At 39.0% G+C, this 13,022-nt stretch overlaps 1 protein-coding gene across 1 annotated transcript in view; it reads left to right on the top strand.

Moving 5' to 3' along the window:
* Positions 1–11,414, top strand: part of LOC128064045 (zinc finger protein 665-like) — a 107,921-nt gene extending 96,507 nt beyond the window's left edge. Inside the window, exons 6-7 of the mRNA XM_052656862.1 lie at positions 9,295–9,889; positions 10,052–11,414. Of these exons, the coding sequence (XP_052512822.1) occupies positions 9,295–9,889; positions 10,052–11,358 (1,902 nt within the window). The 3' untranslated portion in view covers positions 11,359–11,414. The remainder of the gene's footprint in view (positions 1–9,294; positions 9,890–10,051) is intronic.
* The last annotated feature ends 1,608 nt before the right edge of the window (positions 11,415–13,022 follow it).

The raw sequence follows: 13,022 nt of genomic DNA, 5'->3' as shown, positions 1-13,022 counted from the left end.
CGTGTCTGACTCTGTCCAACCCCACAGACGGCAGCCCACCAGGCTCCTCTGTCCCTGGGATTCTCCAGGCAAGAATATCGGAGTCGGTTGCCATATCCTTCTCTACTTCTTCAGTCAATTCAGTTTAGTTGCTCAGTCGTGTCCGACTCTTTGCCACCCCATGAATCGCAGCACGCCAGGCCTACCTGTCCATCACCAACTCCCAGACTTCACTCAGATTCACGGCCATCGATTCAGTGATGCCATCCAGCCATCTCATCCTCTGTCGTCCCCTTCTCCTCCTGACCCCAATCCCTCTGAACATCAAAGTCTTTTCCAATGAGTCAACTCTTCTCATGAGGTGCCCAAAGTACTGGAGTTTCAGCTTTAGCATCATTCCTTCCAAAGAACTCTCAGGGTTGATCTCCTTCAGAATGGACTGGTTGGATCTCCTTGCAGGCCAAGGGACTCTCAAGAGTTTTCTCTAACACCACAGTTCAAAAGCATCAATTCTTCAGCACTCAGCTTTCTTCACAGTCCAACTCTCACATCCATACATGACCACAGGAAAAACCATAGCCTTCACTAGATGGACCTTAGTCGGCAAAGTAATGTCTCTGCTTTTGAACATACTGTCTAGGTTGGTCATAACTTTTCTTCCAGGAGTAAGCGTCTTTTAATTTCATGGCTGCAGTCACCATCTGCAGTGATTTTGGAGCCCCAAAAAATAAAGTCTGACACTGTTTCCCCATCTATTTCCCATGAAGTGATGGGACTGGATGCCATGATCTTCATTTTCTGAATGTTGAGCTTTAAGCCAACATTTTCACTCTCCTCTTTCACTTTCATCAAGAGGCTTTTTAGTTCCTCTTCACTTTCTGCCATAAGGGTGGTGTTGTCTGCATATGTGAGGTTATTGATATTTCTCCCGGCAATCTTGATTCCATCTTGTGTTTCTTTCAGTCCAGTGTTTCTCATTATGTACTCTGCATAGAAGTCGAATAAGCAGGATGACAATATACAGCCTTGACGTACTCCTTTTCCTATTTGGAACCAGTCTGTTGTTCCATGTCCAGTTCTAACTGTTGCTTCCTGACCTGCATACAGATTTCTCAAGAGGCAGGTCAGGTGGTCTGGTATTCCCATCTCTCTCAGAATTTTCCATAGTTTATTGTGATCCACACAGTCAAAGGCTTTGGCATAGTCAATAAAGCAGAAATAGATGTTTTTCTGGAACTCTCTTCCTGTTTCCATGATCCAGCGGATGTTGGCAATTTGATCTCTGGTTCCTCTGCCTTTTCTAAAACCCACCTTGAACATCAGGAAGTTCACTCTTAACGTATTGCTGAGGCCTGGCTTGGAGAATTTTGAGCATTATTTACTAGCATGTGGGATGAGTGCAATTGTGTGGTAGTTTGAGCATTCTTTGACATTGCCTTTCTTTGGGATTGGAATGAAAACTGACCTTTTCCAGTCCTGTGGCCACTGCTGAGTTTTCCAAATTTGCTGGCATATTGAGTGCAGCACTTTCACAGCATCATCTTTCAGGATTTGAAATAGCTCAACTGGAATGCCATCACCTCCAGTAGCTTTGTTCGTATTGATGCTTTCCAAGGCCCACTTGACTTCACATTCCAGGATGTCTGGCTCTAGATGAGTGATCACACCATTATGATTATCCGGGTCGTGAAGATATTTTTTGTACAATTCTTCTGTGTATTCTTGCCACCTCTTCTTAATATCTTCTGCTTCTGTTAGGTCCAGACCATTTCTGTCCTTTATCGAACCCATCTTTGCATGAAATGTTCTCTTGGTATCTCTAATTTTCTAGAAGAGATCTCTAGTCTTTCCCATTCTGTTCTTTTCCTCTATTTCTTTGTATTGATCACTGAAGAAGGCTTTCTTATCTCTTCTTGCTATTCTCTGGAATTCTGCATTCAGATGCTTATATCTTTCCTTTTTTCCTTTGCTTTTCACCTCTCTTCTTTTCCCAGCTATTTGTAAGGCCTCCCCAGACAGCCATTTTGCTTTTCTGCATTTCTTTTCCATGGGGATGGTCTTGATCCCTGTCTCCTGTACAGTGTCACGAAACTCATTCCATAGTGCATCAGGCACTCTATCAGCTCTAAGCCCTTAAATCTGTTTCTCACTTCCACTGTATAATCATAAGGGATTTGAGTTAGGTCATACCTGAATGGTCTAGCAGTTTTCCCTACTTTCTTTAATTTGAGTCTGAATTTGGTAATAAGGAGTTCATGATCTGAGCCACAGTCAGCTCCTGGTCTTGTTTCTGTTGACTGTATAGAGCTTCTCCATCTTTGGATGCATAGAATATAATAAATCTGATTTCGGTGTTGACCATCTGGTGATGTCCATGTGTAGAGTCTTCTCTTGTTGTTGGAAGAGGGTATTTGTTATGACCAGTGCATTTTCTTGGCAAAACTCTATTAGTTTTTGCCCTGCTTCATTCCACATTCCAAGGCCAAATTTGCCTGTTCCTCCAGGTGTTTCTTGACTTCCTACTTTTGCATTCCTGTCCCCTATAAAGAAAAGGACATCTTTTTGGGTGTTAGTTCTAAAAGGTCTTGTAGGTCTTCATAGAACTGTTCAACTTCAGTTTCTTCAGCATTACTGGTTGGGGCATAGATTTGGATTACCGTGATATTGAATGGTTTGCCTTTGAGACGAACAGAGATTATTCTGTCATTTTTGAGATCGCATCCAAGTACTGCATTTCGGACCCTTTTGTGGACCATGTTGGCTACTCCATTTCTTCTGAGGGATTTCTGCCCATAGTAGTAGATATAATGGTCATCTGAGTTAAATTCACCCATTCCAGTCCATTTTAGTTCACTGATTCCTAGCATGTCGAAGTTCACTCTTGCCATCTCTTGTTTGACCACTTCCAATTTGCCTTGATTCATAGACCTGGCATTCCAGATTCCTTTGCAATGTTGCTCTTTACAGCATCGGACCTTGCTTCTGTCACCAGTCCCATCCACAGCTGGGTATTGTTTTTGCTTTGGCTCCATCTCTTCATTCTTTCTGGAGTTATTTCTCCACTGATCTCCAGTAGCATATTGGGCACCTACTGACCTGGGGAGTTCCTCTTTCAGTATCTTATCATTTTGCCTTTTCATACTGTTCATGGGGTTCTCAAGGCAAGAATACTGAAGTGGTTTGCCATTCCCTTTTCCAGTGGACCACATTCTGTCAGAGCTCTCCACCATGACCTGCCTGTCTTGGGTTGCTCCGGGGGCATGGCTTAGTTTCATTGAGTTAGACAAGGCTGTGGTCCTAGTGTGATTATATTGACTAGATTTCTGTGAGGATGGTTTCAGTGTGTCTGCCCTCTGATGCCCTCTTGCAACACCTACCACCTTACTTGAGTTTCTCTTACCTTGGGCGTGGGGTATCTCTTCATGGCTGCTGCAGCAAAGCGCAGCCTCTCCTCCTTACCGTGGATGAGGGGTATCTCCTCACCGCCACCCTTCCTGACTTTCAACATGGAATCCACTTCTTAGGTATAGTTAATTTACAGTGTTGAGTTTCAGGTATATAGCAGTTTACAAGATACCCAATATAGTTCCCTGAGCTATAGTCGGTTCTTGTTGTTTATCTATGTTGTATATATATTAGTTTGTATATATTCAGACTCCTAATTTATCTCTCCCTTTTCTGCTCCCATCACCATCCTGTACTATCCCCTTTGGTAACCATAAGTTTTTGTTTTATGCTGGTGAGTTTATTTTGTGAATAAGTTCATTTGTATCATTTATTTCAGTTCAACATATGATATCTTATGATATTTGTCTTTCTCTGTCTTATTTCACTTAGAATAATCCCTAAGTCTGTCTGCTGCTGCTAAGTCACTTCAGTCATGTCCGACTCTGTGCGACCCTGTAGACGGCAGCCCACCAGGCTCCCCTGTCCGTGGGATTCTCCATGCAAGATCACTGGAGTGGGTTGCCATTTCCTTCTCCAATGCATGAATGTGAAAAGTGAAAGTGAAGTCACTCTGTCGTGTCCGACCCTCAGTGACCCCATGGACTGCAACCCACCAGGCTCCTCCATCCATGGGATTTTCCAGGCAAGAGTACTGGAGTGGGGTTCCATTGCCTCCTCTGCTAAGTCTGTCTATATTGCTGCAAAAGGCATTACTTTGTTGTATTTTATGCTGTGGAGGTGGCAACCCACTCCAGTGTTCTTGCCTGGAGAATTTCATGGACAGGGGAGTCTAGCAGGCTGCAGGCTATGGGGTCTTAAAGAGTTGGACACTGCTGAGCTACTTAGACTTCACAATATTCCCTTGTATATATGTACCACATATTATTTATCCCTTTGTCTGTCAGTGAACATTTAGGTTGCTGCCGTGTTTTGGCTGGTATAAATAGTGCTGCTAAAAACATTGGGGTGCATGTATCATTTTGAATTAGTTTTCATCCTTTCTGGATATATGCCCAGGATTGGAATTGCTGGTTCATTTGATAACTCTATTTTTAGGTCTTTATGGAACATCCATGCTATTCTCCAAAGTGGCAGTACCAATTTATGTTCCTTCCAACAGTGTAGGAGGGTTCTCTTTTCTCCACACCCTCCCAAGCATTTATTGTTTATAGACTTTTTGATGGTGGTCATTCTCACCAATGTGAGGTGATACATTTTTGTGGTTTTAATTTGCATCTCTCTCATAAGTAGAGACATCAAACATCTTTTCAGGTGATTGTTGGCCATCTATTTGTCTCCTTTGGAGAAATAGTTGTTTTGATCTTCTGCCCAGTTTTTATTGGGTTGTTTGTTTGTTTTGATATTAAGCTGTATGAACTGTTTGTATATTTTGGAAATAAATCCCTTATAGGTAGCATCATTTGCATATATAGTCTCCTAGTCCAAAAGTTGAATTTTTGTTCTTTTTTTGGTTTCCTTTGCTTTGCAAAAAGGTTTTAAATTTAATTAGGTCTCATTTGTTTGATTTTGCTTTTATTACCATGACTAAGAGACAGATTCAAAAAATTTTGCTGACATTTATGTCAGTGTTTTGCATTTGTTTTCCACTATGAATTTTGTAGTGTCTGGTCTTGCATTTAGATGTTTAACACATTTTGAGTTTATTTTTGTATGTGGTATTAGAGAATGTTGTAATTTCATTCTTTTTCATGTAACTATCCATTTATCCCAGCATCACTTATTAAAGAGACTTCTGCCTTCTATATTCTTTCCTCCTTTGTTATAAAATAATTAACTTTAAGTAAATTGGTTTATTTCTGGGTTTTCTATCCTGTTCTACTGATCTGTGTTTCTGTTTTGTGCCATCATCATACCACTTCCCTGGTGGCTCAGACAGTAAAGCCATCTGCCTTCAATGCTAGAGACCCAGGTTCAATCCCTGGGTCAGGAAAATCTCCTAGAGAAAAAATGGCAACCCACTTCAGTATTCTTGTTTGGAAAATCCCATGGACAGAGTAACCTGGTAGTCTACAGTCCATGGGGTCACAAAGAGTTGGACATGATTCAGCGACTTCACTTTCACTTTGTTGACTCTCAGTTGGTAGTATAGTCTGAACTCAGGGAACATGATTCCTCCAGCTCTGTTTTTCTTTCTCGAGATCATTTTAGATATCAGAGTCTTAAGTTTTGGTACAAATTAAGTTTATCTTTGTTTTATGAAATATGTCATTGTTAATTTGATAAAGGTTGCATTGAATATGTAGATTGCCTTGGATAGTATGATCATTTTGACAGTGTTACTTCTCAGAGTTTTTGAGTACAGTTCTTTTAACTTTTTAGGTAGGTTTATTCCTTAGAATTTTATTCTTTTCTATGAGATGGTGAATAGGGTTTTTTCATTAATTTCACTTTCTGATATATCATTATTAGTGTATAGAAATGCAGCAGTTTTCTATATATTTTGCATCCAGCAAGTTACTGTGTTCATTGATGAGGTCTAGTAGTCATCTGGTGGTATCTGCAGGATTTTCTGTGTGTAGTATTATGGTTACGTTTTACTTCTTCTTTTTTTTTCTTAAACTTGAGTTCCTTTTATTTCTTTTTCTTTTCTGATTGTTGTGGCTAGGACTTCCAAAAGTATGTTCAATAAAAGTGGCAATAGTGAACATTCTTGTCTTATTTATGTTGTTAAGGGGAATCCTTTCAGTTTTTCCCTATTGAGTATGATGTTAGCTGTGTGTCTCACATATAAAGTCTTAATTATGTTGAGGTAGGTTCCATCTGTGCTCACTTTCTGAAGGGTTTTTATCATAAATAGAACTTGAATTTTGTCAGAACCTTTTCTGTGTCTATTGATGATCATATGGTTTTTAGTCTTCAACTGTTACTGTGGTGCATCATAGTGATTAACTTGTGGATATTGAGGAATCTTGCATCCCTGCAATAAATCCCACTTGATCATGGTATGATCCTTTTATGTCCTTTTATGTATTAGTATCTGTTTGAATATGCTCTTTTGAACTCAGGGAAGGTCTAAGAGAATAAAGCCTTTTTCTACGAAAAAGAGTTGGATGCCTCAGAAAGGCTTTTGTAACTGGGAAGGTCTTCCAGAGTCAGTTTCAATCCCTCCTTTTTTTTGATACTCCTCGATCTTGAGATGACCCTGTGTGGAAGAAGAAACGAAGTAAATGTCCAATAAAAGATTAATCGTACTTGTCAGAGGAACCCAGGTTTAGATAGCCTTTTCCTGGATTTTCCTTCTGATTTCTGCTCATAAGATTCTTACACAATATCCTGGAATATTGTGTATGTTTTTCTTGAATATAAGCATTCCATTGTAACTTACAAAATTCACAGTTAGATACATTACATTGTAAATAGTATAACAGGTCTTATCCTGCTTTCTCCATATATCACAGTCACTTTAAAAATCTCTTTTGTTTCTGTCTCATACCCATAGTATAATGCCCATAAACTTGCTGAACCAGTTCTCTTCTTCTAAGGTCAATATATTAGTTTGTGCTCTCAGTTATTTTCACAAAGACATGCAGTCACAAGCTGATACCTGACATAAACCTGTGTACCCTATGTTCCATGCAGGCCCTTTCTTAGTCCTGACCATTCCTCACATACTACCTTGATATGGATGGAAACATTGTTCTTACCTATCACATCCCTCCACCTTCTATATACTCTCACCATAAAGATAATGTCTGGTCATCTATTGAACAAGTTTCTCAGGACATGACCTAAATCACTCTGTGCATCCATGATGACTCACAACCCATTTCGAGATGGGATGGTTGAATAATAGTTAAACAGACTACTTCTGTCTTGTATCTTCTTTGATATTTCTTTCTAAGTTCTTTGTATTTTTTTTTAATATTTTCTAATCTTTTCTAATCTTTCGTTTGGTGGGTGATCATGTTTACAAATAAGTTTTCTCAGTCTGTAGGTTCAGATTCATATCCTGGTTCTCTTACCACTTTGTATGCCAATTGGGTGTGTCTCCTGCTCTAATTAGAGAAAAACATGTTACTTTACCTCAAGCCTTTTAAAGCAAATTAGTGCTGTCAGTTGGCTTACAATAGTACGTGTTTTTTTAGTAAATACTCAAAATGTATTTTTGTTTAAAAAAAGTAATATCTGTAGTCTGCCATGTTCTTTATGATGTGACTTTATCTATATTATATCTTTTTAAAATTTTATTTATTTTTTAATTGAAGGATAATGGCTTTACAGAATTTTGTTTTCTGTCAAACCTCAACTACATTATATCTTGTATGCTTTTCACTTACAACATTTTGCAGCAATATTGTGTCTGACCCTAATCAATGAATACGCAAAGTACTCACTTTTTATTTATTATATTTTGGTGCCATTAAACCAGGTAATTAAGAATAGTGCATAGCTAGAGAGAAGCCTTCCTTGGTGGCTCAGTGGTAAAGAATTCACCTGCTAATGTAGAAGATGCAAGTTTGATCCCTGAGTCAGGAAGATCCCATGGAGAAGGAAATGGCAACCCACTCCACTATTCTTGCCTGGGAAATCCCATGGACAGAGGAGTCCAGTGGGCTACAGTCCACAGTGTCACAAAGAGGCAAACACGACTGAGCGACTGAACAACAACAACATAGGTAGGGATTTGTTTATTGGCTGTTAGAAAACTGGTGACTACTTTACGTCTTAATTTATGTGTCATTTACAGATGATGGTCTTTTAGCATGTATTCTGCAATACACTGAACACATACTACTTGCTAACATTGTAAAATGCCTTTTCTTTTTGGGTATGTAGTCCTATAGCAGATGTAGAAAACTATGTTGTTTCAAAAAATTGTTTTAGTCATAGTCTTCATTTTCTCATTTGTTTTCAATTGTAAACAACCAGTTATGACTAGTTAATTATTAATTGGGTAGGCTTGGTTTTGGATTATTTACTGTTACAATATATAATATATTGTTTAGAACTTATTTATGTACATTAAGTATGCAGAATACAATGATAGTATAATATTTTTCTTTTCAATTTGAGACAACTGTTGATTGATAGATTCCTAAGGGTCCTGGTAGAAAAATACTGTTTTTGAGAGTTGGCATAAGATTGTCTGATGTGAGTGTGTTTGGCATATGGTTTTTAAAACTAGGCTACCTTAACGGTGAATTTATGTTATGCTTTCTTAAGTTAAGAATTCTATTCCTTTAGTGTTTCTAAACACTTAAGGTCATCATTGTGGTGGTTCATAACTTGGTGTAAGTATTACTCTTGGTGTAGTATATATTCAACATGAAACATTTATTTTTGAATTATTGTGAGCAGGATACCTATGATTCTTTTTGTCTTGTAGATATCTCTCCTACACTTGTGATCAAGCATTTACAATGCAAAGTGAACAGTGATAAACAAGAAACATTCCAAACATTGATGCTGGGAAGCCCTGAAAGCTGTGAAATCAAACATGTTCATCTTTGGGAAAGTCAGGAAAATATGTGTGACTTTGAGTGTCAGGGGAGAGATGCCAAAAGAAATTACAAAGGGACACCTGTAAGCCTTAAGGGAAATGTGCCTGATGGAAGAGATTCACATGACAGAAAGGATGCAGGCATCAAGCCCTTTGGAAACAGGCTTGGATTTAACTTTCAGGATAAGCTGCATATATTTCAAACTGGTGGGATAATTTTTGAATATAATGAAGTTAAGAGGTCTGTCAACAACAGTTTCTCATTTTCACCACTTCAAAGAATTCCTCCTTGTGTCCAAACCAGTGTTTCTAATATATATGGGAATGATTTTATGAATCCTTCAGGAATAACACAAGAACTCAAAGTACACAGGAAAAAACCTTACAAATGTGATGAGTGTGGCAAGGCCTTTCGTGTAAAGTCAATACTTTTAAGTCATCAGACAGTTCATACTGAAGAGAAACCTTACAAATGTGATGAGTGTGGCAAGGCCTTTACTGACAGCTCACACCTCAGAAGACATAAGAAAATTCATACAGGAAAGAAATTATTTAAATGTGATATATGTGACAAAGTCTTCAGCCGAAATGAACACCTTGCTGGTCATCAGAGGGTTCATTCTGGAGAGAAACCTTACAAATGTGATGAGTGTGGCAAAGCCTTTACTCACAGCTCACACCTCAGGAGACATAAGAAAATTCATACAGGAAAGAAATTATTTAAATGTGATGTATGTGACAAAGTCTTCAGCCGAAATGAACACCTTGCTGTTCATCAGAGGGTTCATACTGGAGAAAAACCTTACAAATGTGATGAGTGTGGCAAGCATTTTAGTCAACCTTCACATTTCACAAGTCATAAGAGATTTCATACTAGAGAGAAACCTTATAAATGTGATGAGGGTGGCAAGCACTTTAGTCAACCTTCACAGTTCATAAGTCATAAGAGATTTCATACTGGAGAGAAACCTTACAAATGTGATGAGTGTGGCAAGGCCTTTCGTGTAAAGTCAATCCTTTTCAGGCATCAGACAATTCATACTGGGGAGAAACCTTACAAATGTGATGAGTGTGGCAAGGCTTTTACTGACATCTCAAACCTTGGGAGACATCAGAAAATTCATACAGAAAAGAAATTATTTAAATGTGATATATGTGACAGAGTCTTCAGCCGAAATGAACACCTTGCTGGTCATCAGAGGGTTCATACTGGAGAGAAACCTTACAAATGTGACGAGTGTGGCAAGCAATTTATTCGGGCTTCACAGTTCATAAGTCATCAGAGGGTTCATTCTGGAGAGAAACCTTACAAATGTGATGAGTGTGGCAAGGCCTTTCATGAAAAGTCAATCCTTTTAAGGCATCAGACAGTTCATACTGGAGAGAAACCTTACAAATGTGATGAGTGTGGCAAGGCCTTTCGTGTAAAGTCAACCCTTTTAAGTCATCAGACAATTCATACTGGTGAGAAACCTTACAAATGTGATGAGTGTGGCAAGGCCTTTTCTGACAGCTCAAGCCACAGGAGACATCAGAAAATTCATACAGGAAAGAAATTATTTAAATGTGATATATGTGACAGAGTCTTCAGCCGAAATGAACACCTTGCTGGTCATCAGAGGGTTCATACTGGAGACCAGCCTTACAAATGTGATGAGTGTGGCATGGCCTTTCATGAAAAGTCAATCCTTTTAAGGCATCAGACAGTTCATACTGGAGAGAAACCTTACAAATGTGATGAGTGTGGCAAGGCCTTTCGTGTAAAGTCAATCCTTTTAAGGCATCAGACAGTTCATACTGGAGAGAAACCTTACAAATGTGATGAGTGTGGCAAGGCCGTTCGTGTAAAGTCACCCCTTTTAATGCATCAGACAGTTCATACTGGAGAGAAACCTTACAAATGTGATGAGTGTGGCAAGGCTTTTCGTGTAAAGTCACCTCTTTTAACTCATCAGACAGTTCATACTGGAGAGAAACCTTACAAATGTGATGAGTGTGGCAAGGCCTTTCATGAAAGGTCAATCCTTTTAAAGCATCAGACAGTTCATACTGGAGAGAAACCTTACAAATGTGATGAGTGTGGCAAGGCCTTTCGTTTAAAGTCAATCCTTTTAAGGCATCAGACAGTTCATACTGGAGAGAAACCTTACAAATGTGATGAGTGTGGCAAGGCCTTTCGTGTAAAGTCAACCCTTTTAACTCATCAGACAGTTCATACTGGTGAGAAACCTTACAAATGTGATGAGTGTGGAAAAGTCTTCGGTCAAAAACCACATCTTCAACTTCACTGGAGAATTCATACTGGAGAGAGACCTTTCAGATGTAATGAGTGTGGCAAGTTCTTCAGTCAAAATTCACACCTTAAAAGACATCAGAGAATACATATAGAGAAACCTTTAAAATATTATGAGTGTGGAAAATCCTTTACTCAGGTCTCAGCACTCACTAAACATCAGAAAATCCATGCATGAGAGAAACTAATGTGAATGTGGTATATGGTAGAAGTCTTCAAAATTCAAAGTTCAAAATTCACACCTTACTGTTGCTCAGAGAATTCATCCTACTGAGAAACCATACAAATATCAAGAGTGTGGCAACATCTTAGGCTTCATGAGAAAATTCATACTGGATAGAACTGAGATATATATGTATTTATTAGTCAGGTCTTTAGAACATGAATTCATTCTAGAATGATTCCTCACCAATTTCACAGATGTTTAAAAAAAAAAAAATAATAACCCTATCCTCACATCTCACCAGTAGTACCAGAGTATTTATCCTGGAGAAAACACACAGCAATGCAATGTGTGTGGCAAGGATCTTACCCAAAAGTCACAAGATAGGAATATAGTGGAGCCATACTTCCCAGACTCAGTGGTTGTGGCAAATCCTTTACCTTTTTCACTATATGTATTCTCTGATGACTTTAGTTCAGGTACTCAGCAGTAAGTCCATATTTGAAGAGAAGCTATAGAGATCTTTTCGTGTAAAAGAAACCCGAATTCTAACTCAGCAAAGATGATTGTTTGGGACAGTAGTCCGCCATCTTTTTGGTCTCCTGGCTTTCTGAATAAAGTCACTATTCCTTTCCCAACAAGTAGTCTCTTAGTTTATTGGGCTGTTGTGTGGTGAGCTCTAAGAGCTTGGCTGTGGTAATACATTGATCAAATGCATTTGCTACATGCATTTCATGATATTCTATGGGAAGGAATCAGTGAGATGAAGGGACCGACTTCATTAGATACAATTCACTCACATCCGTGTTTCCTTGAAAAACACACAGCCTCAATTACGAAATTCAGTAGTGTGTGTGGATTAGCAACAGGGAGGGTGGAAAATAATGTAAAACTAGGACATGACTCATCATAGTCAGTAGGATCAGGAAGCCCTTCCGTACATAGTCCAGCCTGTTATAAAACATAACATTCTACCAACTGACCTTGAACAGAGTAGGCAAGATGTTAAAGGGCCTGGGCTTTTTGTAGGAGGAGAGGGACAGTTACCAGGGACTGATGGTGTGCCAGGAACAATGCATAGGAATAGGGTCATGTTCTCCATTGGACAGAAATAACTGTTGTATGTTTGATTAAAGAAGAGTCACTCTTATTTGTGGAAATTGAAGACAGAGCTGTCACGGTCTTTGTAGACTGGGACCTGGGGACTGAAGTCGATGAGAAGAAGGAAGCAGGGGACCCAAGTCTCGAGTGAAACACATGCTTTATTTGCAGAAAAACATGTTTATATGTCTTCATACAAGGCAGCTTTAGGCAGTAAAAAAAAATTGAGGAAAAATAAAGCCAAGCAAATAGCAATATTGAAAGGGCCAGAAAGCATCCCATATCCTGAGGAAGAGGGGCATAACTGAACAGATTACCTTCAAGTAAAAGGTCACTGAAGGGAGTCACTGAAAGGAGTCCAAGCAGATGCCCTTTCTCATCATCTCAGTCCTGAGAACTGTGAGCAGCTTTGCTTGTTCCTTTTTCCAGGAACTGATAAGGAATAGAGTCTTTGAGAAACGGCACACAAAAGAAGAAAATATCAGGTTGGATCCTTTAAAGTTGAATGTCCCCTGACAGGCCCCCCTTTTTTATTTTTTCATAATTGGGGATGACTCTAGATACTTTTGTGAAAAAGG

The sequence above is a fragment of the Budorcas taxicolor genome, chromosome 18 (genome assembly GCF_023091745.1).
Source record: "Budorcas taxicolor isolate Tak-1 chromosome 18, Takin1.1, whole genome shotgun sequence".
Lineage (NCBI taxonomy): Eukaryota > Metazoa > Chordata > Mammalia > Artiodactyla > Bovidae > Budorcas > Budorcas taxicolor.
The sequence above is the reverse complement of the archived record's forward strand: the minus strand, read 5'-3'. Positions and strand labels throughout refer to the sequence as shown.